The sequence below is a fragment of the Alligator sinensis genome, unplaced genomic scaffold (assembly GCF_000455745.1).
Source record: "Alligator sinensis unplaced genomic scaffold, ASM45574v1 scaffold129_1, whole genome shotgun sequence".
Lineage (NCBI taxonomy): Eukaryota > Metazoa > Chordata > Crocodylia > Alligatoridae > Alligator > Alligator sinensis.
The window spans coordinates 1178544-1206507 of record NW_005842303.1 but is presented as its reverse complement, the minus strand read 5'-3'; the positions used below and the strand labels follow the sequence as shown (position 1 = coordinate 1206507).

General features: G+C 43.8%; 1 protein-coding gene across 1 annotated transcript in view; it reads left to right on the top strand.

The window, feature by feature from the left end:
* Window positions 1-27964, top strand: part of CNDP1 (carnosine dipeptidase 1) — a 44107-nt gene that overhangs the window by 9698 nt on the left and 6445 nt on the right. The window contains exons 2-7 of the mRNA XM_006028301.3: window positions 11393-11509; window positions 18029-18160; window positions 19069-19222; window positions 22192-22280; window positions 26198-26395; window positions 27736-27820. Coding sequence (XP_006028363.2) covers window positions 11393-11509; window positions 18029-18160; window positions 19069-19222; window positions 22192-22280; window positions 26198-26395; window positions 27736-27820 — 775 coding nt within the window. The remainder of the gene's footprint in view (window positions 1-11392; window positions 11510-18028; window positions 18161-19068; window positions 19223-22191; window positions 22281-26197; window positions 26396-27735; window positions 27821-27964) is intronic.

Sequence of the window (27964 nt, the reverse complement as noted above, 5' to 3'; positions counted from 1 at the left end):
TCTCGCCCCTTCCCTGCCTCCTCACCTGCCCACTTCAAGCCAGCCCCACTGCCCTGCCCTGCCCCACAGCAAGGCGCGGTGCCTGCTTCCCTGGACAGTCCCCACCCCAGGCGCTGCAGCTCTCCAGGCCCAGCTGCCGATGCGCGAGGCCCCAAGGGGGCCGCTTCTCATGTGCTGCTGGGGACGAGAGGAGCCTGGCCGGGTCTGCACCAGCCAGCGGAAGCAGTGGCAGAGCCGTGTGCCACTTGGGATGGGACGAGGCTGCACCGGTCAGTCCTGAGTGGCACATGGCTCTGCTGCCACTTCTGCTGGCCGGTGCAGACCTGGCTAGCCTCTTCTAGTCCCCAGCAGCACATGGGAAGCCAGCTTCAGCTGCATGCTGCTTTTCCTGGCCAATGCTGATCCAGTTCTGCCCAGGCGGGTCCTGCAGCACAATGTCAACCTGGGCATGGCACTGGCAGGCCGGTCGGGCTCCAGATTAACCCTGGCCTGGCTCCGTGGCTTCTCCAGCACCAGGTCAACCCGTGTTGCTTTTTATATTGTTTTTATTTTGGATTTTAAACCACATTTCCAGACCCATTTCATTGTCACTTCCTGCAACTTCATTGGTGTCAAAGGTCACGTGACATCACTTCCTGATATGATACCACTTCCTGTGACGTCTTTGAATATGGCTCACCGGCCCACTGGGTGATAAAAAGTTTGTGATCTGGCCCCGCATTCAAAAAGGTTGGACACCCCTGTGGTAGATCATCTCAGATGAGGTGGATGATCACAGTTGGGTAGATGGTGAACAGGGTGGGGGCGATCACACAACATTGTTTGACCTTGGTCTGGATGCAGAAGATGTTGGTTTCAGATCTGCCACTCAGGACGGTGGCAGTCATATTGTCATGCAGGAGTCTCAGCATGGTGACACACTTCAGCAAGCAGCCAAGGCATTGGAGGATGGTCCACAGAGCTTCGTGATTTAGGGAATCGAAGGCATTGGTCAGGTCAATGAAGGTGAGGAACAGAGTTCTTGATTTTGCTCCCAACGTGTTTTTTGGATCTGCCTGGCAATGAAAACCATGTCCACAGGGCCCTGAGATGGTCAGAAGCTGCACTGGGTTTCCAGAAGGATCTTCTCAGCAATGGGACAAAGGTGTAGTTCAGGAGAATGTGCGGGCCAGGATTTTACCCAAAATGGACCGGAGGGAAATCCCCCTGTAGTTCCCACAGTCAGATTTGTTCCCCTTCTTGTAGATGGTCATGATGGTCATGTTCTTGAGATCCCCAGGGATCTCTTCATCCCAAAGGCAGAGGATAACCTGGTGGAGTCATGATGTGAGCTGGATGGTAGACCTCTGCAGGTATACTATCTGGCCTGCAGGCTTTGTTGGTTTTCATCTGTTGGATGGCCCACTTCAGCTCTCCAATAGTTGTTGGATTGCCCAGGGAATCCACCACAGGGCATTGAGGGACGGCTTGGAGGGTCTCCTCCAATACGGTACACTTCCGGTTAAGGAGGAGTTTGAAATGCTGCTTCCAATGTAGACAGATGGCATCACCATCTTTAAGGAGCCATCCTGTGATTGGAGGGGGTTTTGTCCAATGGAGCGGGGTCCATAGATTATCTTGGAAAAAGTTACACATGTCCTGCTGGTGGGTGTAGCCCTGGATCATGCACACCTTTTCCACCCACCAGTGGTTCTTCATGTCACGGATACATCTCTGGACCTCAGCCTTCAGCTGGTGGTACACTGCCATCTTTCACTGAGTTTGTGGATGGCTTTATCAGGTGATTTGAAGGCTGCATGCTTCCACTCGAAAAGATCGCAAATCTGAGTGTCATTGGCATTGAAGCAGTCCTAGTTCCTTCATGATGCGAACCCAATAGTCTGGGCATAGGCATCTTGGACAGTGGACTTGAGTTGCTCCCAGTGTGCCTGAATGAAGATGCCATCAGCAGTAGGGACTTGCTGCAGTGCACTATACAACTGGGCCTAGAACTCCTCCCGCTGTCCAGGTTTCTTCATAGCTGCAACGTTCAGTCATCTCCAGGTGGCCTTCTGGGTCTTCCAGTGTCTTGGTGCCAGGCAGATGTTCATCACCAAATGCACAAATCAGTGGTCCATCCAGCAGTCTTCAGATCCCTTCAGGGCCCTCGTGATGAGTACATCCCTCAGTTCTCCGACCTCGGATGTCTCCACATGATCTTGAGCTGGTCTTTCTGACGGAAGACAGTATTCATCACAATCAGGCTGTGTTGGGCGCATTTGGTCAGGAGCAGGATACCATTGGCATTGGCCTTCCCCATGCCATTCTTGCTGATAGTTCTGCTCCAGATTTCATGGTCACGTCCAACCCGGGCACTGAAGTTGCCCAGGACAATGACCTCGTCATCTCTGGGGATGGAGGCAAGGTCATTGTCAAGATCGGAGTAGAACCTTTCCTTGACTTCCTCATTGGAATCCAGAGTCAGAGCATATGTGCTGATGATGACAGAGTGGTGCATTGGTTTTGGCTGAGGTGCAGGTGAAGGGTCATCAGCCTTTCATTGACAGCTGAAGGGAGTTCGAAGAGCTCATCATTGATCTTTGTTCCTGATGGCAAAACCAACTCCATAGATACAGGGGTTGTGGTCTGGTTTTCCTTTCCAGAAGAAAGTGTACCCTTTGCTGACCTCCGTCAGCTGTCCCTCCCCGGTAAGCCACATTTTGCTGAGAGCAGCGATGTTGATGTTATGCCTCACTAACTCCCAAGCCACAATGGCAGTTCATCTTTCTGGGCGATCGCTCTTTGGGTTATTGATAAGCCTTCTCACATTCTAGGTTCTGAAGTTTAGTTTTTTCTTATTTCAACCACAGGAATGGTGATCCTGCTGGGTGCAGTTTCCCAGCCAGAAGAGATAGGACAGCCTATTTTGGAGGCACCTTTTCTAGCCCCCTCCCCATCAGGGTAAGCAGAGGGTATCCTAAAAAGGGCTGCTCAGTCGCAGATACAGCTGCCAAAGGACACCCCTGTCCCAACACAGGTGCCTAACGACCACTGCTCATCCACTACCTGCGTGCAGATCCTTGGCTGGGGGCCCCCAGGTATCAGCTCTGCACTCACAGCTCTGTCCCCATCACCAGTGCTCCACCACAGGGCTTTTGGACCTGATGGAAGCCTGCACATGGCATGTTTAACATGGGAACCCTAGTGCACAGTCAGGTCCACACGATCTTGGCAGTTGGTGGCCAGGTTCAGTGGCATAGCGAACCACGATGACTGGGGCCCACTTCCCCACTGTGGTCTTTTTCCACCTTCACAGCCATTGGGGCCACAGCCTTCCTCCACCTGCTCCACTGTAGAGAACAATTCAAGAAGTCCTCAGTCTGGAACCTCTCCCTCAACCTTACCACCATGGGTGGCCCTACCAGCAGCATAAGCTCCAGATGGCATCACTTTTGGGGTCACTGGAACATGCAAGCCTCTCCACCACAACAAGGTTGCAATCCTTGTTTACATGTACACACACGCGTGCACACAATTGAATGCATGAATAATACAGAAAATAAGATTCATCCAAGAACAGCAGTGTGCACCAATCTACAGAAGCATCACAGTTTGTTGTGCCCCATGGGGCAGTGCCAGCTATGACAGTGCCAATGGCTGTGGTGTGGTCAGCTGCTGTTGCAGTGGCACCTATCAATGTACCTGCCTTCCACTGCGCCCTTCCCCCAAAAAAGGTGGCATACAGGGCTGCAGCCCCAATCATAAACACCTCTCAATTATGCTACTGCCAATCTGTGCCAGGCCTGATCTGATCTAGATGGCTACAGTCCCAAAGTCTGGGCTCTGGAGACTGAAAAATATTAAAGACTTTTTACAAAGAGTTTTCAATATATTGTTTAGCAGGTTTCAAAAGAGAATGATTTTTTTCCCCCAGGTCTTTTCCTTTAAAAAGCATACAGAGTTTTAGTTGTTAGATCCCTCTTTCCTCCCTCTCTTTTTTGCCCTCAGTTGCCCAATATATCGCTGGCAGTAGTTGTAAGAGGAAGACAGAGAGAAAGTTTACAGCTGAATATGGAGAATATTTATTTTAATTTTCAGATTCCACTAAAAAAAAACAAACCAAAGTGAAACATTTTAGCATAAAAACTCTGCTATTTTTTTCAAACAAATCATTTAATTGAAAAATTTCCATCAGTTACAGCTGAATCCCTGAGATAAAAGCAAGGGATTTGGTCTTAACTATACAGAACAATGTTCCTGCAAGATACTGATGGATGACTGCTTACCTCTAGGACATTAAACAGTATCTTTAATGATACAGGAAAGAAATTTTTCACTGAATTGGAATAATCAAGGTTTTGCTGTTCAGAAATAAGAGTCTTTAATCCTTGCATTATAAATTGGGACATTTTTCACTTTAAATGGTACTTAATCACAGGTGCTTATATATTTTTAAAACACTATATACCCAGTAAATAATCCTCTAACTTGTCCAGATCAGTTAAAGGTAAACAAAAGATGTTGAAACTGGGCTGTAGGGGAAAGTAAGTGGAAATTACTGGCTGTTTTTATGAATGGTAAAACACCACTGAATGGTAACAGGGTTTTGCACTGAATAATAATAGCATCATAATGGTTGCTTATATTAGCAGTAATAACAATAATAAGAATAAGTACTTTTCAATACTATTTGGCAATTGCTTGTAAAGTGCTGTGCTCTAAAACACCATGTAAGTACCATGTCTTATCATTATTATGGTGTCAGAAATAAAGGATGCAAGTTCTAAGTAGTTAAAATAGATGCTGACGTGCTACTGAAGTGAAGAAAAAAAATAGGTTAATGGAAATTAAGGAATGAAATATATTGTGAGTGGGCATGGTAGGCCTTTTGTGCCACTGAATGAATATTTTGAAGAACCTTTTTTATGCTTAAGAAAGTTGATGCAGTATTGTGGCAACATGCAAGTCAAACTTTTTCTAAGGTTGTTATTTTTGATGAGAGGGTAGTGCACGCGTGCATATGTGCACCATTTGTATGATGGCAAAAATACTCCTGTAGATTGTTTTTATTCTTGCAGTTTATTTCATTCCCCCCTACTTCCAATGCCGTATAAAGTTATACTGGCAAAAGCACGCTTGGCAGTATAAGTCGAGTCTGCACTCTGAGTTTTAGGGGTATAATTCGCTAGCAGTGCCATCTTAACACACAGGCTTACAGGGACAAAGCCCCAAGAACACTGAATGAGGCATATGCAATATGTGCCCGTGAAGAGAGTGTGAATTTCAGGACCACCAAAAGTTTTGGTTCTCTTCATGAGCACACATACATACACCCAAATCTATATATGCAGTTAGCCAAGTGCCAAATATGGTTCCATGCATGTTCATGCACAGTCACTGCTGTAATGTGATGCGAATAAATGCACAGAGGGCCCAAACAGCATGCACCCAGTGCCTCCAACACTCTTAAGAAGGTCCAGAATACTAGAAAATCTTCTGTAAAACAGACATGGCTATGACATGCATCTTGGAGGGGGCAAGGATAAAGCTGGTGTTGCAGAAACTCACAAGTGGATGTTACTGAGCAGGAAAAAAAAAAAAGAAAACTAAACTATAGGAAAGAGTGGGGGCCAGAACAGAAGATCTGAGTTCTGTTCAGGAAGTAGCAGAAACCTTAAAGGCAATGTGGTCCTAAATGAATAGGTGTCAGAGGTAGAGCTGGCCTGAAGGAAAATGGTGCCCACCCCCTTCCCTCAACTCGGCAGCACAGCTGCAGGCAGAGGCAGGTGGGCAGGAGCATGGTGTGCAATCTGGCATGGAGGCAGAGCTGCCCATTCAGCCCAGCTTGGCTCTTCCTGAGGAGCAGGTGAGGCGGACTGGGCTGAGTGGGCAGTTTTGCCTCCCTGCTATACTGCACCCCACACCCTTGCCCACCTGCCTCTGCTTGCAGCAGTACTACTGACTTGGGGGGGCGGAGGCTGGGCTCTGCTGTGTGTATATGTGCATGTGTGTGTGCACGTGGTGCCCCCCTGACCATGGCGTCTGGGTGGCCACCCACGTTGCCCACCCCTAAGGCTCATTCTGGTCAGAGAATTAGGTTCTATTCCTGCCACTCTTGCCAAAATGACTCTAGTCAAGTAGCAAGTGTTGTATCTCACTTTCTCATCTGTAAAAACATAACTATTACTATCCCTTCCAGTTGTGGGATTGGCTTAGTTAACAGTAGAAAAATACTCTGAGATCACTGGATACAAGGTGTAAAGAAAATATTATTATTTTTTTGTACTGTGGCAGTGGTGTTGGTCATGGACCTGGGAGCCTTGGTCGTGAATTTCATGAATTACAACATCTTTCCTCTACGGATAAGAATTGGGTAACTGAAATAAATAATAACCAAAAAAATAAGCCTTTAAAAATAAAGATCAAGTTTTGGGCTGCCTCTATAGTACCATAAAGAACGAAATGGGTACAAGCTAATTTTCATTTCCTATTCAGGATACCTGAAACTGAACTCTAGTTTTCAAACTTTTTTGACATTGATTATAGTGACTTCGTATCTGACAGAAAATCTCATCTATAGCCAAAGCCTCTCTTAGGCTCTCTCCTTATATTCAAAATAAATGGTGACTGTTTCTTTGTTCAGCCACAGCCCTTCCAGAAAGAAACATCCCCCTTCTCAGTGTTTTCTGTGGGTCTGATTTTAATCCCTTCCATTTTAAGAAACTGCCCCCACACTCTCCCCCAAATCTTGAGTAGTATTTCCAGTTTCAAAAGTACTTTTGCCTCAGAGTGTGGGGCTTGTACTCTGAGACAGATGTCAGCCATGGATGTCTCTTGAACTTTTCATACCCAGGGCTTGAGAGAGAGGTTCAGATTTGGACTTTCAGACTAGGCCCACCTCTTGCACCACTGCTGTTCAGAGGCATAATAGGGCAGCTCCATGCCCTGGGCAGTAGCAGCACAAGCAGTAGTGCCAGCTGCCACACTGCTGGCAGCAGCAGTGGTGTGGCTGGCTGGCAGCTGTGGTAGCAGTTACTTTTTCCTGGGGCTGCTGCCCTAGCTTCTCCCCTCTCCCCACACCCTACTCTCCAATTGCAGAACTGCCTGTTGTTACATCCCACTTTGAATGTTTTGTCCCAAAGTTCAAAATACCCCAAACTATTAACTAAATAGCCTCCATCACTCACTTCTCAGTAAGCTGTCTGAGAGGGGTTTGGGTTTTCCCTGGCATTTTTTAATGTTTCTTTCAAAGAACTCTTCGCTATCTCCATTTGCTTTTATTCCAGATTTCTGTTACAGGAGCTGATTAATAGAATTTTTATATACTGTGAATGGCTGACCAGCTCCACCTGCTGGGAGAAATATTCAGCTTTTCTTTATCTGAAGAAAAATGCATTAACTAGAAGAAGGGGTGTATTTGGTAGCCGTGTTGGTCTGAGACAAAAAGAAATGCAAAACTCTAGAACTTTTGGTTTAGAGATGATACCTTTTATTAGACCAACTAAGAAATCACAAAAAAAGGATACCGAAAAAGTTAACTTTCTGCAATTTCTTAGTTGGTCTAATAAAAGATAATCTCCGAACCAAGAGTTCTAGAGTTTTGCATTTCTAACTAGAAGAAATTACTCCTCTAATTGGCACTTGAGGTAAATCTACACTTTAAAATTCCTAGATGTATTTTTTTTCTTTTTGGCTTGTTCCATCTCTGGTTCTCCCTTGAATAATGTGCAAAAATTTCCTGGAGCATACCCTCCCTTACCCTGCTTTATGCTTTCTTTTCCCCTGCTTTCCAATAACAATCCAATGCCTATTATGCAACATGACCCTACCTCATTCTAAACAAAATACATCCTTTGTTGTTACCTTGCTTAAATCTATTTCTCAGACACCCCGATCCAGTTGTTTGCATTACTCTAATGTCTCAAATGCCAATGTTTTAAGTGTTTTATAATATGTTACAATCTTCTATTTGAATATTACACTTGGTAATGCCACCCTATTTTGCAAACTTAGGTATAGTCTGTACTAGGGCTGTGCGAAATGTTGCCGGCAGTTTCGTTTCAACGCTGTTTTGACTTGTTTCAAGCTCGAAACAGCAAAATCGAAACAAAACAGAGAGCTTCAAAACAGCGTCGAAACAGAATGAAGCATGTTGAAACATTTCGAAAATTTCAACATGTTTCAAAGCTCAGGCTGGGCTTGCCTGCAGGGAAACAGACTAAAGTAAGGAGAGGGGGGGGAAGGAGTGCTCTCATTAATGACTGTGTAGCTGGCCAGTGACTGTCATCCTTTCCTAAGGTCTCTTCCAATCCCAGTGCTCTGGGGGAGGGATGGAAAAACTGCATAAAAGACAGCATGGTTTGAGTGAGGGCACACCTTAACACACACACTGTCACCCACCCATGTCATGAGTTTTGCCTGTCAGCAGCCAGAGGTGCAGGGCCCCAGAAGCCCTGCACCGATCTCCTTGACAGCTGGCAGGCTTTGTGGCCTCAGCAGGAGCTAGCAGGCCTGCAGTTTTCACCCTGCTGCGCCTTAACACACGCACAGTGTCACCCATGTCATGAGTTTTGCTTGTCCACAACTTGAGGTGCAGTTTCCCCCAACCCCCTGCACTTATCTCCTTGAAACTTGGCAGGCTTCATTGCCTCAGTAGGGGCTAGCATCCCTGCAGTTTTGACCTTGCTGTGGCTTAACACACAAACATGACATGAGTTTTTTTTTTTTTTTTTTGTTTTCAAGACTTTGAGGTTCAGTTTCCCTGAAACCCCTGCACCTATCTCCTTGAAACATGGCAAGCTTCATGCCCTCAGAAGGAGCTACCATTCCTGCAAGTTTCATCAAAATAAGGCCAGAAATGACAAAGTTATGGGCTGTTTCAAGCTTCCCTATTATAGCCTATGGGCAAAACGGCAAAACTGTTTCAATGGAATGGAACGGAACGGAACAGCAGTTTCGAATCGAAACAAAATTTGAAACGAAACGCTGTTCCGTCAAAACACTGGTCAAAACAACGATGCTGTTTCGCACAGCCCTAGTCTGTACCCATATTCAATACAGCCAGAATTCCCATCCTGATTCTAGATCACCAAGCTAGCTCCCCGAACTTGTTGATTCAGTTTAAGCTGCGGATGGAGAGTTCACCTGGCAGTTATGCAGCTTACGTGGTGGACAGCTAATTCTTTCAGTTTGTCTCAGCAGATCTCAGTGCTGTTATTATTTGTCATTGTTGGGGCTACTAGGCCCTGCTAGTTTCAAGGCTATTATTAAAGCCAAACTGATCCGAAAATCATGGTAAAGAGCCTTAATGAGGTGTGAGCAGTTGAGTAGAGGCTGTGACAAACTCTGAGTAAGGTAGGTGACAGCAGGCAGCAAGGGCTGAGTGCAGGCTATTCTTGCAGGGACCAGCAAGGATACATACATGGGTTTTAAACAGTGCCTCTTAATATTGAAATCAAAAGGATTTGGCAAATGGCTAGTTTCATTTGTGTAATTTATAAGGCTGCCTGATTACACACAGGCATCTTAAGTAGCTTAGACTGTATATGTGAATTCCAAATGACTATCTAAGATCTAGTCTTCACTAAACTACTGAAAAAATAGTGGCGTCTAGAGCTTGCTATCCATCTGAAATGATTGCACTCCACTTGCCTTGACAGCCCAACAGACCTACATTCAGTACATTGCACTCCTATGAAAAGTCGCAGTTTGCTATCCATGAAAAATAGTTTCTGCCATTTCCATGGAGGATTTGAAAATATGTAGAAGCTGCCAGGATAGTTTGAATTTCCTGGTTTTGAGATCAGGGAAACTCGTTGGCTGAAGTTTGACTTTAGGCATTAAATCTCCAATCTCTGCAGATTAATTAAATTCTAGACATATTGCGCATATGAAAACCCTGAGCAGACCTAGAAGTCTGACTACATCAGAAAAAAAAAAAAATGATTTTGGGTTTTTTTGTTGTTTTTTTTTTTTTTGGCTATCAAGCCTGTCTGCTTAAACCCAATCATAGCAGAGATGGCTGTCATCTCTGGCCATTGCTCTAGCCATACCGTACCCTCTTAAGTCTTTTACTAGATTCCAGTTTTTAAGAGGCTTCTGGTCAACTCCAAGAGCCTTCAAAACTTGGCTCTTCTTTATTTTTCCTCTTTTATTGCACATTCTCTTGCCTCCTCTCTTCTGCCAATAAAAACCTTGGCTGAAAGTTTGTAAGCTTGTATAACATTTGGGTTTGCACAACTTTAAATTGTGTTTTTGGAAAAAAAAGAGATTTGGAACTATCAAGCTGTCCAACAGATACCTACCTATGTTACCACGCAGTCCTTCTTTTAATTCTTTCTTCTCCTTCCTTTGTCTCCTCTTCTTTGTAATATTGTCCTGCTGCATCTTGCTTCACTTTCAAGCATTGCTGAAACCTGTTTTTATAGCCATTTGCTAAACTTTCAGGAATGCATCTTTTGAGTTCCTTGTACAGAAACCAAGCTTAAAAAAATTACAGGGTGTGCTGCTGCATATGTTGCGTTCACCACTTGAGTATACATTTTTGGCAATGTGGTTCATTCTTGCTAACCCCAGCATCTTCTTTCCCCACCTTCCCTGGCCTTGCTCCAAACAAACTGACAAGTTTGTTGATTTTAGCCTCACCCTCCAAGCCCTACCAACCTAATTCCCAAAAACACAACAGCAGAAACTCTGAGGAAGCAGCAGGAGGAGAACTGTCAAACCCTGAAGAAAAATATTTTTTAAAATGCTGTGGTTTGTTAAATCTTCTTTCATCTTGTCAAGAAATAATGGTCGTGGCAGTCAGAGTATACGAGCAATAAATGACTTTTGCAGTTATCAAATGTCTCAGCTTTGCCTCAGTGTTTAATCATCCACAAAAGCTATTTATTGCTTCATATAATTCTCCATCAGGAACGTTATCCCTTAAACAAATTGCATGTAAAATACGGAATGTACATTATAGACCCAGTTCGGTTTTTTCCGTTTTGGAAAGGAAGAAGTAGAAGGCTGATCCCCTTGGGCAACTTGTATTTGTGTTTGTAGTTTTTTTTCTTGTATTTTGGCAGAACATACAGATTGAGATTGCTTCATAGTTTAGTATGAAGCAATGGATGTCTCTTTATAAAAAGTTGACCTTTAGAACTAGTCCTCAGAATTACTCCTAATTCAGAAAGTGCAAAACTCATAAACCCATTGTTGTTTTTGGGTTTTTTCCCCCTGCAATGTGACTGATTCTCATGTATGTTGTATGTGCTAAAATGAAAGAAATGCTTTCTTCTAGTGTCATAGGACTTTAAAACCAACTGACTTGCCCATTGCACCACAGTTATTTGTGGCTGCCAGTTCAGTGGAGAACTGTGTAGTACATGTGCTTAGGAGTGCTTTTAATACATTGAACTTTGTCTTACAGATATTGTTCGTTGCTGCCCTAATGCTACTCTTTGAGCCGAGAGTGTCCTCAACTTCCTCGAGCTTGGAGACACAGATATTTCAGTATATTGATGATCATCAAAATGAATTTATTGAGGTAAGAGATGTAATGTTGTAAAACAGCTGTAACGTAAAACTGAATTGGAAAGACTAATAATACGTATTCCTCAGGCTGTGTCCTTGTTTTATGTTAGAAAGGGAAATACAGAGCAGGCTTTCATGATTCCAGAAGGTTTCAAACATTTTGGAAATGCCACATTTCATTGTGCAGGGGATCTAAGCAAGGGAAAGTCTGTGCTTTATGTTCCCACACTAGAGATCTGTGGTACACAGTACCATGAGACTGGGAAATCTGGATGGGCTGCAAAACCTAAGTCAGCACAATAAGTTTTCACTGAGCCAGAACCATATATCAAGGGGAACAGCAGACCACAGACAATCCAACTTCACTACCTTACCAAGCACATGTGCCACTTGTGCTTGGGCTGGAGTTTGTTGGATGAGAATTATTTTTCCTCAGCCCTGTGAAGTTTAATTTAATTTCTCTTAAGTGTGCAACTTGTTCTATTGGGTTGTGAATTATTTACCTTTTCCAGGACCAGTATTTTTAAAAGAACTAAGGATCAATTTGAGTAAAGGGAAGAATTTGAGGAAATGGTCAGGAATTGCCATTGCAAGCCCACTGGGCAGCTTTTGTAAACCCAGCAGCCTAAGGCACTCAAGGGAACCCACCCCTACCCCAGTCCCAGAGCAATCTGTAGGAAAGGCAAGGGCCCCCAATGGGACATTTATGTGCCTGTACACCAATACCAGGAGCTTGGGGAACAAACAGGAGGAACTGGTCCTCCTACTAAACAAAAAGGATTACGATCTCATAGGGATAACAGAGACCTGGTGAGACTCCACCTATGACTGGGCCACAGGTATAGATGGCTATACCCTGTACAGGAGAGATCATGTGAAAAAAGGGGCCGGGGGGTAGCTTTCTATGTCAAGGAAAGCTACGCATCCCTGCAAGCCAGCATTGGAACCCAGGGGGTATATTTGGAGACTCTCTGGATCAAAATCCGTGGCAAGCAAGGCACAGGGGACACAATGGTGGGAGTCTACTACAGACCTCCTAGCCAAGATCAAGAGCTTGACCAGGAATTCACTAGGGAACTAGCTGAGGCTGCATGCTCCTGGTCCATGGTTGTCATGGGAAATTTCAACTACCCTGACATCTCATGGGAAGAGCACTCAGCCACATCTGAATGGCCGCAAAGGTTCCTTATGTGTGGATGAGCTCTATTTGACTTAAGAAGTCTATGGACTGATGAGAGGCAAAGCACTGCTTGACCTGGTACTGGCAATGGGGGATGACTTTAAGTGACCTAACAATCGAAGGGAAACTGGGAGACAACAACCATGAGCTGAGCACCTTCACCATCCACCATAAAGCTGGCAAGTCAGTCAGCAATACAGAAGTCCTCAACTTCAGAAAAGCTGACTTTGACAAGCTCAGGAAGCTTGTTGGTGAGGCCCTAAGAGACCTCAACCCAAAGGGGAGGGCAGCTCAGGAAGAGTGGTTGCTCCTCAAGGGAGTGATCCTGGAAGCTCATGCAGTGTCTATCCCATCTCGGAGTAAAGGCAGCAAAAGGGCACAGCAGCTCCCTCAGCTCTGCAGGGAACTAGAGGACCTCCTGCATCTAAAAAGAAAGACCTACAAAGGATGGAAGGATGGATCTTTCCCAAAGGAGGAGTACTCTGCACTGGTCTGGACCTGTAGGGAGAGAACCAGGAAAGCCAAGGCTGTGACTGAACTCTAACTAGCTACACGTATCAAGGACAATAAAAAGTCCTTTTTTAAGATATGTTGGGAGTGAGAGGAAAAGCATGGGTAACATTGGACTGCTTAACCATATGGGTCAACTGACAACTGACACCCAGGAAAAAGCCAAGCTGCTTAACAGTATCAAGGACAATAAAAAGTCCTTTTTTAAGATATGTTGGGAGTGAGAGGAAAAGCATGGGTAACATTGGACTGCTTAACCATATGGGTCAACTGACAACTGACACCCAGGAAAAAGCCAAGCTGCTTAACAGGTATTTTGCATTGGTCTTTCACCAGCCCCAAGGGATGGCTCTGCTCAATATGGTACGGGATGGCCAGGGCAAGGGAGAATTGTTACCCTTCATCAATGCTGACCATGTGAAGGAATGCCTTGAGAGGCTGGACACCTTCAAGTCAGCTGTCCCAGACAACTTACACCCCAGGCTATTAAGGAGCTGGCAAGCATCATAGCTCTGCCACTGGCACACATCTTCGAGAACTTGTGGTGCTCAGGTGAAGTGCCCAAAGATTGGAAGAAGGCCAATGTGGTGCCAATCTTCAAGAAAGGGAGGAAAGTAGATCTGGGGAACTACAGGTCTATCAGCCTGACCTCTATCCTGGGGAAGATCTTGGAACAAAATCATCAAAGAGACCATTCTTGAAAAACTTGCTGAAGACAACTTCCTGAGGGATAGCCAACACGGGTTCATTGCGGGTAGGTTTTGCCTGACCAATCTCATCTCCTTCTACGACCAGGTGATGTATCACCTGGACAATGGAGAAGAGATTGACATCATATATCTTGATTTTTAAAAAGCTTTCGATCTGGTATCCCATGATCATCTCATAGAAAAACTGGCCAACCACAGCCTTGGCTACATCACAGTCCTCTGGCTGGGGAATTGGCTCTGATGTTGGACCCAGAGAGTGGTAGTTGATGGAAGTCGATCACTGTGGCGCACCATGAGCCGTGGGGTCCCCCACGGCTCCGTCCTTGGACCTATTCTTTTCAACATAATGATGTGGACATCAATGTCAGAAGTGGACTGGCCAAGTTCTCTGATGACACCAAACTTTGGGATCAAGTGTCCACAACCGAGGACAGGATGGTGATCCAGGCCGACCTTGACAGGCTCAGAAAATGGGTGGATGAAAACATGATGGCCTTCAACACTGAAAAATGCAAGGTACTCCACCTTGGGAAGAAAAACCTGCAGCATGCTTATAGGCTCGGCAGTGCTACGCTTGCTAGCACCAAGTGCTATGCTTGCTAGCACCACTTGGTGGTCATGATTGACCACAAGATGAATATGAGCCACAAATGTGACAAAATTCAGTTACCTGATGCAAACTGAACTTGCATGATCATCTTTAATATTGATTAGATCTCTTTTTACATCCTCTTAGACTTGGTTTTATATTCCACAGTAACAGGCTTCCTAGCTGCTAGATGAAAGATGGAAGGACCCTGGGGGAAAAAAAACCCTCTCAAAACCCCCTATCTTTAAGGAATCTACTTACATAAATGCTGTGTGCGCTCTCATGATGTGTACTGGGGACATTAAATACCATGTTTACTTGAATAGAAGGTGACCCTGACTAGAAGATGACCCCCCCAATAATTAGATTATATATGTTGAAATATTTTCAATTTTGTTATAATATTCCAGGTATAGAATCGAATTATTGGAAGTTTGCTTTGAATTTGTTCCCCTCCCACTGCTACATCAGGGAAAATAAATCTGGAGGGTCAAGTAGTCCCTTTGCTCTCTGCTTCTCCCCACCTTTATCCCCTGGAAACCCCTTCCCCTTCTCCTTACTGTCACACCCTGTTCTCCCTGAGCACATGGACATGGGGAGCGAATTTGAAAAAACTGACTTTGTGCAACCAGGATGTTTGTGACAAAGTTCCCAGCCTGGCTCACCACTGGGCTCCAACCTCCTCACCCTTTCTTCCAGACTCTCTGGGTCCTTTCCTCCTCAAGGTTATCTTGCCTGCCACAATTTAACATTATAGTTTCATAAGGAGGCAGCCCCCAGGAGGTGGATGCAGGTTTTAGGGTAGGTCCTTATCTGAACCCAAGCTCTTCCTGGTCTCAGCTCCTTTTAATTTGACTGGGTCAGACTGCCTAGGTCCTGGGAATCTAGCTCTAGCCCCTAGAGGGATCAAGGCCATTTGGCCCCTAAGCATGCTGCAGGCATGGGAGTTATGCACCCAATCTTTGCCATCAGATACTCAGTCCTCTGACATGCCACAATCTTCCCTCTAAATGTATTTGGACTCCTGCCCATACTCAACACCCCTGCTGCACCCCAGTGGCCTCCAGTCTGCCGCTTATAGACACTCTGGTCCTCTGGTTCAAATGTAAACCAAGAGTATGAGCATCCACTCCCAATCGTAAGGCTTGCCAAATACATACGCCCTTTCTGTGGTTAATCTTAGCCTTTGGTAGCACAAACACAAAAGGTTCAGAGTGCTTATCTCATGTTGTTTGCAGCACAGGGTCTCTTCTAGCACAGGGTCTCTTTTGCCCTTCTGTGGCGCACAGTCCTTTCTTCTAGACAGTTAGCACTGACTCCTCCCTGGAGCTGTGCCTCCTGCAGCTCTTAGGGCTAGACAACCCCATCTGGGCCAAGCCCTGGGCTTTTGAGCCTCTCCCTGGGTCACCTACTTCTGCCCCAGGCCTGCCAATCACAGCTTATACCTAGGACAGGCAGCTATCATATTTAAGGTCCCTTTTTCCCATTTAGTCTGGTCAAGGGGCTGAGCTGGCCAGTGGACCCCAGGCTCCCTCCCCATCTTGGTAATGGGGCAGGACCCCCCTGCTACATCTTGAAATAAACAAAGCTGAAGTAATTTGCATATAGTACCCATATACTTAGTTCATCCAGAATTGATGCATGTTACATTTGTTTTGAAACTACTGCAAGTTTTGGCACAGATACTCCATAAACGCATTTTTAAGCAGCAATTTTACTTGTGTATCAGGGGTGGGCAAAATACAGCCTGTGGGCTGGATCCAGCTCATGAGGCCATTCTATCCAGCCTGCAGGGCCCCTAAAAAATTTAGAAAATTAATATTTCTCTGTCTTTTGGTTCCTGTCAAAAATGACAGGAACCAGGGGCTGTAGGACCCAGGGGAAGCCCAGCAGGCTCCCACAGCAGCAGGGCCTGCCCCCCCACGGCCCCAGCAGGGGCTTCTGGCCTGGGACCACGTGGCTGCAACATGCCAGAACCTCAGGTAAGGGCAGGGAAGGAGCCCAGGAAAAGCATGGGGAAAAGTGGCTGCTCACCCACCCTGTGACCCATGCTCCCTGCTGCAGCCACTCCCAGCCCACACGGGGCTGTCCTGAGCAGGCACAGGCAGCTTCATGTCGGCTGCGGACAGCTGCAGCACAAGGCACCAGGCAAGGGGTAGGGAAGGGGCTGCTTTTCCCCCCGCTCACCACCAGCTTGTAACCCGGCCCCACTTCCAGCCTAGGCCCCATACCGGCTCTGGCCTTGCCCATCGGGGCTGCGCATGGCAGCAGCAGCTGCACCCCACCACCTCTTGCTGCACCAGGCAGTGTTTGCCGCTGCTGGCCGCCCAAAAGCTCGACCAGTTCATCTCCTGTTTCAGGTATGCCCTGTGGAAAGCCAGGAACCTACTCATAAACTAGGACCCCACAGTTGAGGACTGTATTAAAATGGGGCTGAGTGAAATATAGTGCAGGAAGACGGAAGAGGACAACAGGAAAGAAATGGAAGACCTCATATGGTGGAGAGGGGACTGGCATAGACTTTCAGAGGCAAACCCTCTGGAAGAACAATGAGTGATAACACTGGAATGGTGATAGGTGTGTGGGTGTGCAGTGTGACCTGTGTGTAATGGGACTACAATCATTTAACTGTCAAAGTATATTTTGATCTGCCAATTGAACCACAGTGGTCACCTGACAGGTTGCTAGAGGTACAGTTTTATTTATACATATCATATATATATTTTTGAAAAAAATATATTTTTTAGCTAAGTTCAGTCCCCTCTCCCAATTGGTGTCAAATGTAGCATTTTTGGCACCAAGGGAATGGTGTCAGGGCTGACTCTGGCTCCCCCAGTACTGGCCTGGTATTGCAGTACCTCCAGGCCTGGTGCCAATTCCATGCGGAGGAAACACCTAGCTATTTTTTTTAAGGGCCACACATACAAAAAGAAAGGTTCCTATCAGCATGTTTCCCTGATATAGGACACATTTATAGTCATGCTCAGTGTTGGCCCTTTTAATCAATTTAATAGTTTATAGCTTCATTCTGAGCACATGCTGCTTTTGGCAACAGTTTAATAATAGACAATGTATTTAGTAAGATTTCCTTGTATGTGATTATAAGATGAGGGGCTTTTTCCCTGGTCAGTGGGGGAGGGCTCAGGGGGAGAACCTTATCTTGTGTTCAAGTAAATATGGTATTTCCAAATGCTATAGGATCAGGGCCAAGAAACAGGGTAGCCAGACCTGTGGGCTCCCCAATGGCTTCCTTAAAGGAATCAGCAAAAGATGGATAAAACAATTGGATGCTCATGGTTCTGCTGCTAAATTCAGAGTGAATATTTTAACACAAAGCGATGCAATGTCCTGACAGTCTTTTATCATTTGGAAGAAAAAAAGCGGCTGCAGCTTGGCTGTGACAGAACAAAAAGGAAAGTATTTTCTGATGGATTGCATTTTGAGATCAAAGGCTGACCAGTAGTACCTAAGGCCTGTTTCCTTGTTCATCAAATGTAGTGACCCATTGACTCCTGTAAATCATATTGCTGGCTTCCTTTGCAGAATCTTAAGGACTGGGTGGCTGTGAAGAGTGATTCCGTTCAACCAGCCTTCAGAAAAGAAGTAACACGAATGATGGAGTTAACAGCAGACAGACTTCGAGCTTTAGGAACCTCTGTTATGTTAGTAAACCAGGTACCTAATTATCAGTGTCATGTTTTAATATATGAACTATCTTTTTTGGGGTTCTATTTTATTCAATGTCATGTATAGCAAATTCATATTTGTAGTACAGGTACGGACACCCTTTGTTACAGCTAAGACAGTAGATATCATAGAATTCTTACTTTTAAGCAGAGAATGAAAATACAGGGTTTTGTTAAAGACTTTCTCTTCATTTGATAATCAGAAGAAAACTGCTAGACTACTTTTAACATCTTTTTTCAGCCCTTTTAATGCAGGCACCATTTTTTTTTACACAGACTAGTATCAGCTGTTAATGCAAAGCAGCCTGCAAATTCTTATGACTTCACTAACTTTCTCGCCCTTCTCTGATACGGGGATTCACTTTTGGGAGACATCCAACCTCCTCTTGAGATCTATCCAATGTGATAGTAAATTGCAATACTACCTGGAGACCTTAGCCTGTTTTTAAATCAGTCTGTAATAGTTGCTAGTGCTGCTTGCCAACAAGACAATACATTTCACTTTTTAAAATGGACTTCCAAGACTCTTCGAATACATCTATTGCAAACCAAATACAACATTACCTTATGTTCTGCCTTTCTATAAATGTTAATTTCACAACATATAGATAGCTTTTCACCTTCTCCATTACAGGTTTAGTCTACGGGGGAAATGAAGGGTCTAGCAAGGAGTTTCTGCTATCATTGTAGACGGGCAATAATTTCACCTGGGTTGCAAAAGAGTCAGTTTTGTACAAACCTTAGACGTGGGGATAGGAGTCAAATTTGAGATAAGAGCAGATTAAAAGTTCATCAAAGCAGGTTAAAAGTTCAAAAGGTAACTCAGATATTGAAGATACTACAGCTCCTAGTGGGTTCTCACAGTGTTGCCTTTTGTCTGTTAATATCCTTCCACAGCTGCCTGATGGCCAGAGTCTTCCTGCAGTTCTAGCAGAACTTGGCAAAGATCCACACAAGCCCACTGTGTGTTTCTATGGACATGTGGATGTTCAGCCTGCCAAAAAGGAAGATGGATGGAAAACTGACCCCTACACGCTGACTGAAATTGATGGTCTGTGCATGGTTGCTATTCTACTACAATTGTTTGCATGCATTAATCTGAATTATGGAGAGGGAAGAGGCTCCCAGGAGATTTAGAACTGCTCTAAGGTGCTACTCCTATTGAAATATCTGGAACAAATTCTATGGAAACAGGCCTTTAGGAGCCGCGCTGTTGTTGGTGAATCCCATAGTGACTGCACAATATCCCTGTGAAAGGGTCAGTGGGAGTAAAGCAGCTGGAGTTCATAATCACACCATTAATTTCACACACCAGTAAGGGAAATTAGCTGCATCTAAGTAGTTCTGTTTGCTGAGGAAAGGGAAACTGTGGAGTTAAGGTCACAAGGAGTTAGTAGCAGAGTAGAAGGGCCAGCTCGTAAGCCCTGATTCTGAATCCGGTGTTCTCACTGGGTTCATCTGCACGTGCTATTAAGGCAAAACAATAAACTCTGGTGTTTAGTGTGCTGGAGTTTATTATTCCCAGGTGTCACATTTACACATGCACCCAAGATCACAGCATGTTGAGCCAGGTCAGAGCAGCCCCGACTGGCAGGGTGTCCGGAAGGTCAGCTTGCTAGCCCAGGGCTGCTCTGACCCAGCTCAACGTGCTGTGGAAGGACTAGCTGAGAAATGAGGGTGCTCTAGTGTGGGGCTAGCCAGCAGGCAGTCCCTACACTGAAGCAACCCTTATGCTCCAGCCTGTCGCATCAGAAGCTACACATGCACTGGTGCAGAATAAAAAACTCCTCAGCAGGATAGTACTTGTATTTATAAGTAATACCCTGCTGCAGAGTTAATTAATTCCCTGCAGCCTAATAGGGCTGCATATGTAGACATGAGATGTTTACTTCAGAGCTAATTAGTCCATTCCACACTAAATGTGTCATATAAGCATGCCCACTGTTAAACTTCTCAGTCTCTGAGACCAGAATAACTCTGTTTACTTCAGTTGAAGCCGCTCTGTTTATACTGGCATAAAAGGGAACAATATCTATCGCTTCATAAATATGTGTAAATGTATTACTCCCAAAAATGACAGCACTGATTAATACCTACAGACTCATATGCCACATCCAGATGAGGGCAGCTGTACAGTATGTGGTGCTGCAGACAGGTCTGCACCACACACCACACATTCAGGCATTTCCCATGCTGCTACGTTGCAGTGTGGGGGGTGGGACATGGGTTGACCCCAGGAAATCCCAGGGTCAAAAAACTTTGCATGGAAAAAAGTGGGGCAGCAAATGTGGCTTCAGCGCACGCCGCCCAAAACTGGAACCTGGCCCGCTGGACCCATGCTCAGGCTGCTGGCCAGGCTCCAAGCTGCAGGAGTACTGCATGTGTATCCCCAGCCCCCCAGGACCCCAGGTAAGGCTGCAGGGGCCAGCATAGTTGCTGGCCCCAGCCTCTCCTATCCCATCTGGGGTAACCTGTCATGCTAGATGGCGCATAGCACAGGTGTTGCCCAGGGACAAGTAGCAGTGGCACAACGTGTGTCACTGCTTTTTGTCCTCAGGGAACCAAATATTTGCCCTTGTTTGGTACGGCCACAGGGTTAGAATTGACCTTGAGGGTTATCTATTCCAGCCCCCTGCACAAATGCAGGATTTGCTGTTCTTCCGCCAGGCCGGCCTCTTTTGGAAAGCTTCTTCTCACAACTTCCCTTGGTAGCTTGACCCGCTGTCCTTTCACTTGTCCTGTCTGACATTTGTTCTAAATCTGCTTTACTGTAGTTTAGAGAGACTGCCATGTATCATACTGTCTATGGCAAGGGACAGAAGTTTCTCCCCTTCTCCCAGCCTTTCAACTATTTGAAAAATGTCATTATAGACCCCCTGCACCACCATCACCAGTTCTGAATAGTGTGGAAGGATCACTTCCCTTGATTAACAGGATTTGCAGGTAATACTTTCCAGGTATTGAAGTCAAATTGACCAGTATATAATTTTTGGGCCCCCTCTTCTTTTCAAGATAGACACTATTTTAAGCCACTTTCCTGTTCCTCTGAAACTTCATATCTCACCTGAACGTTTGCTAATATTGATGCCAGAGGCTTGAAGATTTCTTCAGCTGGTTCCTTCAGCATCAAGGGATGAATTCCATTAGATGCAACCAACTGAAATTCAGTTAGTTTTGTCAAAAGTTCCCCTATCTCCCTCTCACTTGTGTCCCTTCCCCTTCTATGCTTAGGTTGTTAGTGCCCCAAGGAAAGCTTTTTTGGAGCAGGGGGTAAAGTCTGAAGCAAAGTAGGTATTGAGCAGTTCCCTCCTTTGTGGCTTCTCCTTTGAGCTGTGGACTCGCAATTTCCCTAGTTTTTTTCATCTGACATATCTGTGGAACCCCTCCTTATTGTATTTAGCGTTTCTTGCCTGTTGGAACTTATTTTCACCTTTACCTTCCTGACTTTGTTTCTACATGTTTTTGCTATTCCTTTTTATACTTCCTCAGTGCCACACTCTTCCTTCTATTGCCTGTCCCTAACTCTTGATTTTTCAGATAAGTAAGAAGATCCTTTTATAACCACATCGGTCTCCTCTGGTTCTTCTTATCTTTCCACTGTGTTCGTGTTCTACTTAAAGGCATTTTACAGACATTTTTTTTTTTTTTTTGTCCTTAGGTAAATCAGTGCAGAATAGTATAATCTTTACAATTATTCTCACTGTGCAGGAGCTGCACACTGTGCCAATCTGTATAGAAATTTATGGTGCAGACAAACCTCATCTAAAACATGGAATAAAGTTGACTTGTGACACACATCAAAATTATCACAGAGTCCTAAGAGATGAAAGGCCAGTGCAGTAATCAGTGGAAAAACATCAAGTACTTTATTTAAAACTATTCTTTGCAAGCCTGTCTCCAGTGGGATCAGTGGGAGTTTTGCTATTGAACTTCACTGAAGCCTGAATTTCACCTATTACATCTGAATGCATGAGAGATTCTAAAGTTTGATATAAGCTTTTAATTTTCTCTTTTTTTAAGGAAATCTTTATGGGCGTGGAGCAACAGATAACAAAGGACCTGTCTTAGCATGGATAAATGCAGTGGAAACATTCAGAGCACTAAAATTAGTAGGTAGCAAAGAGAAACAATTTTATTATTACAATGGCACCGTGTAGGAGTGAATTTACACTTCTGTGATGTCAGATGAAACCACCTTATCCTAACAAATAGATTACATGTATTTTGAAATGTTAGGATATTTTTAATGCTTCTTCTAAAATTCTAGACCCACCCCAATATTGGTTTATCTTTGGGAATTTTATATACTGAATATAATGTCGTGGCTACCACAGCCCTTGTCCTGTCTTGAAAAATGTTCCTAGGGAAAGGAAAATACTAAAGATGTTTCTTTCATTAAATTGGCTAATTCCCTTGAAGACTATTATTTTGAAAGCATTTTACAATTGAAAAACTGACTTTAAAACAGATGTTGATCGTGGGATCTCATAGCTGTCACCTCTTGTTCTTGGCTACAAGTCATCTTCAGTCATCAGTGTGTATTCATGGATAGAATAAGGATAAGAAAGCACCTAGCAAATCCTCATTCAAAATAGAATATATATATTTTCAACAGCCTCTTAGACTTCACAAAGAAAATGTTCTGAAAATACAGAAGTGTTTATTATTGATATATAGACTATACATGCTCGAAAATGTGAGAGACAGGTGTCCCTCGATGAACCATATTATATTATTATTAGAGACTAGTCTTCAAACTACAGCCTCTGTCTAACCTACCAGGTTATCGTTTAACTTTGCATATTTAAAATTGGGACAGTCCATCTTACAACCAAGTTATAGGACACCCTTAAGGTCTTTGTCCCCTACAGCTTTTAGCTGTGCTATAACCAGTTAGGTGACAACAGTTGAAGATCAGTCTCCTGCCTCTGTTACAGCTGTAAGTTACGCTGAACTTAAGGATTTGATTTTTGAAGACTTTATAAAAACTTATGGACACACACACAAATTACAGTGGGGTAAAACAAGGTGGGGCTTTAATGTGCTCTTGCACAGTTGTAAGCAGAAGCTTAATCTTTGCAGCTCTTCCCTCTGTGAAAGAGACCAATGGAAGTTTGCTTTGCAGTAGCGCTATTGAATCTGCTTCCGTTAGCAGCTAGCCTGCAAATGTAGACATTATACTTCGTTATTTGCTGTCCTAGTTGTTGCACTTAGAAAGCAGATTTTTAAACCTACTGCCCCAAGAACTGACATAACACCTGATTGATCAATAGCAGAAAGGCTTTAATAACAACACTACAAGCAAGCTATAAAACTAAATGACAGAAAAAGACTCCTTCCCAAAATAAAATGAGCTATGCCACAAAATCCTAGTACATACTTAGCAGCAATAGTGTTTTCTCAGCAATGCAGGTAAAGGAAGCTGGCCAAATCTTGCAGCTTTCACCAAGCAGGATCCGTTACTTGTTAAGCTGGGTGCAATGAAGCAGCAATCTCTCTCTGCTTCGTGGCTGAATCTCTGAATCATATTTGGCCAAATCGATTCAGGACAGTGATTTGAATCACTGTCCCCCAAATCATCCAAATCTGACATGAATACTAGCCACTTCACACAGGCCTAGTAATCATCATATCACAACTGTTAAATTGCCTAGATACTGTTTTTGGATTTTTCTAGGTGTGAAGACCTGTGTTTCTCTGCACCCGCTGCAATTACAGGTGATGGGTCCTGAGTGGTCCAACAGAATGCTTACAGGTCTCACCTGACCTGTTTTGGCTTATTTGTATATCAATGGGGCAAATTTGCAGTAGCTTGTACTGGTGATGGTTTATTTACAAAACTCCAGACATACACTAAATAATTGAGATATGTGTAACACCTTAGACATTGGATGCCCTGTTTGGAGAAATGTTAGTATGTCATGCACAGGGCATCCTTCCTGTATTCAATGAACTTTTTACAGGTTTTGCTTGAAATGTATATTTAGTCTTTTGTCTTCCTTAGTTGCTAGTTCAATTTTAAATGAATGTGTAGTTACCTTGCCTTCACTGGCTCAGCCTTTCCTTTGGCTCTCTTAGCTTGGAAATACACATGTGATGAGCATGTTAGGTCTCTGTTAATAATTGTAACCATCATTTTTAGTATTTTATGGCATGTGTCTGGTATTGGGTACCACAAGCACTCCACTGTGTCAACGCCTAATGGGTTGCAAGTCATTAGAGGAGTTTGATTTTTTTTTTGTGGCAGTCTTGTTACCACAGTCCAGTCTTGCCCCTGCATTTACAGTGTCTCTTGCATTTTTTTACAGTGTCTCTTGTATTTTTGTGCAAGAGACACTGTACAAACATTCACAGTTTTCATATGCAGCACTAGTCACCTATTATAAGTTAATGAGGTTGTGGCTAGCTTTCTACACTGTGCTAATCTTTGAAATCAATAGCTACCACACTGGCATTTTAACAACTGAAGCTAAAAATATTTATCTTCCTGAAACTTCTCTCTAGAAAACAGCAGAGGCCATTACACAACCTATGTGAACAGTTTAATCCTAATTTATTTTTGGTCATTTGGTGAAGCATTTATGAAGTTAAATTTATCCATAAAATAAATCTGTTGAAGTCCAGGCATTTGCACTTGGGTTCAATGTGAGAACTGAAGTAAAACAAAAAACATCAAGTTGTGTATGGAACTTAATCTCCATAATCAGAACATGAATCAGATTGGAAAGCTGAGGTTGACTTGCGTGGGTTGTGCAAGCCTTTCTAAACACTTGATGGCCATGATAGAAATTGTTTGAGTAATGTTGAAAATAGCCCTTATAATCAACCAACTCTACAGCTTCACTGGTGCTCACAAAATATCAGGAGTACAACAGGACACTGGGCTGCAGAGGTTTTACTAACATGAGACCTAACCACTTCTGTTTGGGTCACATGGTAGTTAAACAGTTAATCAGTAGACCTATGTCAATCATCTTGCCATTGGTCTCAGCTGCAAGCACTGGTGGAAATGTAACAATGGATAGTACAGAGGAATCCTTCACTGAAGGTGAAACGCCTGCCTTATGCAGCTAGAAAAAATAATTGAAAATAATTTAGCCCCTTAGAGAAAACAGTTAGCAACTTGATTAAGGTACCCACCTTACAAATGCAATGTTATGAAATCTTCTGAAGGCTAAGAAAGCTGACCCTGTCATTTTGAGAAAAAGGAAAAGAGAGAAATACCATAAGGGAAAGAAATATCATCTGTGACACTGCAGCTGGAAATGGACATTGCCAAATTAAACATATCAGCTGGGCTGCAGTGTGTTACAGCACATCTGATCCACTTCATTGGATAAAATGCACATCATTTCTTGTTCCACCCTTGTTGGTGCAGTAGAGGGGTGATATGATCTCTGGAGCCCTGCTTTCCCCACTCAGCAAGACCTGTCCCCCATGATCATAGGAGCAGGTCTGGCTGAGTGGGGATGGTGAGACTCTCCCCCTACTCAGCCACATTCACTCTTGCAATTGGGGGAATGGGTCCAGCTGAGTGGGGAACCCCAACTTCCCCACTTGTGGAGAAGTACCTTGAGATTCCCTGGGGGTGTCTCTCTGGAAGTGGGGAAAGAGGCCATCAAGCCTCCAGAGCACCTGCCTAGGTTGGCTGGAGAGTGCAAGCAGCTCAGGCTGCACATACCCTTTTGCCACAGAGTTAATACATATTTGCTGCAATAAAGCAACAGAGTCTATTACTACCTTTTGTTACACCACTGATTTTCCTTTAACACAGAATGACAAAGGGTAGCAATGTCTATTTGCTCACTATCTGTGCCATCATAAACATGTTTATGGTGGCACAAATAAGACAACAGGCAACATCTGTTTCCACCTTCCATGAATCCAGGCTTGCCTTTCTAGTGGGATGGATTAGGCCACCTGCTTGAACATCCCTTTCTTCACAGTATACTATTGCTCTTCATTATTGAAAAACTGGCCATTTACCCAGGCTTTTATTTATTTATTTATTTATTTATTCCCATAGGATATGCCAGTGAACTTCAAGTTCATTATTGAAGGTATGGAAGAAGCAGGGTCTTTAGGGCTAGATGAAGTTGTCAAAGAAACGAAGCATTTTTTCTCTGATGTTGATTACATTGTGATTTCGGATAATCTTTGGCTTAGCAAGAAGAAACCAGCCCTCACCTATGGGACTCGTGGGAATGCCTGCTTCTTTGTGGAGGTACAAGACTAAATGAGAGTGGTTTGTATTTGGCATAGGTCCTTGGGCAGAGGGTAGTGATGTACCTTGTGTCCACCCCCATCTAACCCCGCCACACACCTATATGTATAGAGCAACACTGAGTGCAAATGTAATACATATGACTAGGGGTCTTTCCTCTCCATTCCATCTGACCTCCATATACTCTCCCCCAAATTCAATTCACTTAACCCTGTCATGTTCCTGTCCTTCTCACCATTTCCCCCATGTTTAGGCCCTCATTTTCATTCTCTGAATGCCTATCTCCTTCCTATAAATCTTCTCCCCCTCCTACATTTTCCTTCACAGACCATCTCAATCTCTCCCTTTTTCCTTTATTCCCTGTTTCAGAATCAGTTGCTGCTGCTTTCAGCACTGTTCAGTATGATTAGTGTTCAGCATGAGCTATCTGCCACAGGGTGCACAACTTAGTGGAGGCCCTGGGGGGAGAAGACCAATGCAAATAGTCCGCTGTAACATATTTAGCAAGCGGAGGAAACCACCCTTAAATATGGATAGGAAAGGATAATAGATTCACCAGTTAGGAAGTACTTGAACTCACAAAATTGAGGAGTTCAGAGGGGAGATATCTTATAAAATAATCCTTAAAGAACTACCTCAAAATCGGCTTCCGTGCCTCTACTTGAAAAAGTCATGGTGAAAAAGAACAGCATCATCAAAACAAAAATGATCCACATCTCTTACTAAATGGTCTGACAGAATGATGTCTGGAAAGGAATGGACAAGTTTATTGGGAAAAAAAGTTTAATTGGTGAGAAACTTATTTAAAAATGTATCTGGAAAAGGAACTCATTAAATAAATCAAAGATTTTCCTCTATTCCAGAGCTCTATAATGCAAAAGTTTCCTAAACTAGCTCTTACATGTTGAAGTCTGAAATATGTGTTGGAAAAAAATTAAGCAAATAAGCTTAACATGAGGGATTTGGTCTCCCAAAGTTAGACACATTTAGCAATTTGTAAATGTTTTTGCTCAAAAAAGTATTTTTAGGCGGGGGGAAATCAGGGGAAGAAGATACTTTTCAAAGGACCCTGCAAAGTAGAAAAAACCAAATCTGTCTCCCTTGTTCCTTGTCACAAAGCTACTCTTTCATTTCCAAAAATTACACGAGAGACCAAATTTTTGACTGTTTGATTTCCCTTTTGTAGGAAAGTCTTTCAAATGTTTTCCTACAAGTATCTACTTTCTTTTTTTTTTAATTGAGGCCAGAAGCAATAAAGCTGTAATTATCTGAGTTTCCATGGAAAACTAATCATTGAAACAGTATACGTTGTCTCAATTTGGGTCTTTTTCCTCATATAGGTGGGATGTGGTGAGAGAGATCTTCACTCAGGAACTTTTGGAGGCATCATTCATGAACCAATGACTGATCTAATAGCCCTGCTTGGTAATACTGTGCATCATTTTACTAAATAGTAACTAATGGGGAAGGCTGAACCCTTTCCCACTACTGGGGCATAGTTCTATGATTAGTTTGGTTTCTATAAGCATCCTGAAACTTAGATAATATATGTCTTAGCTGAATTTGTGA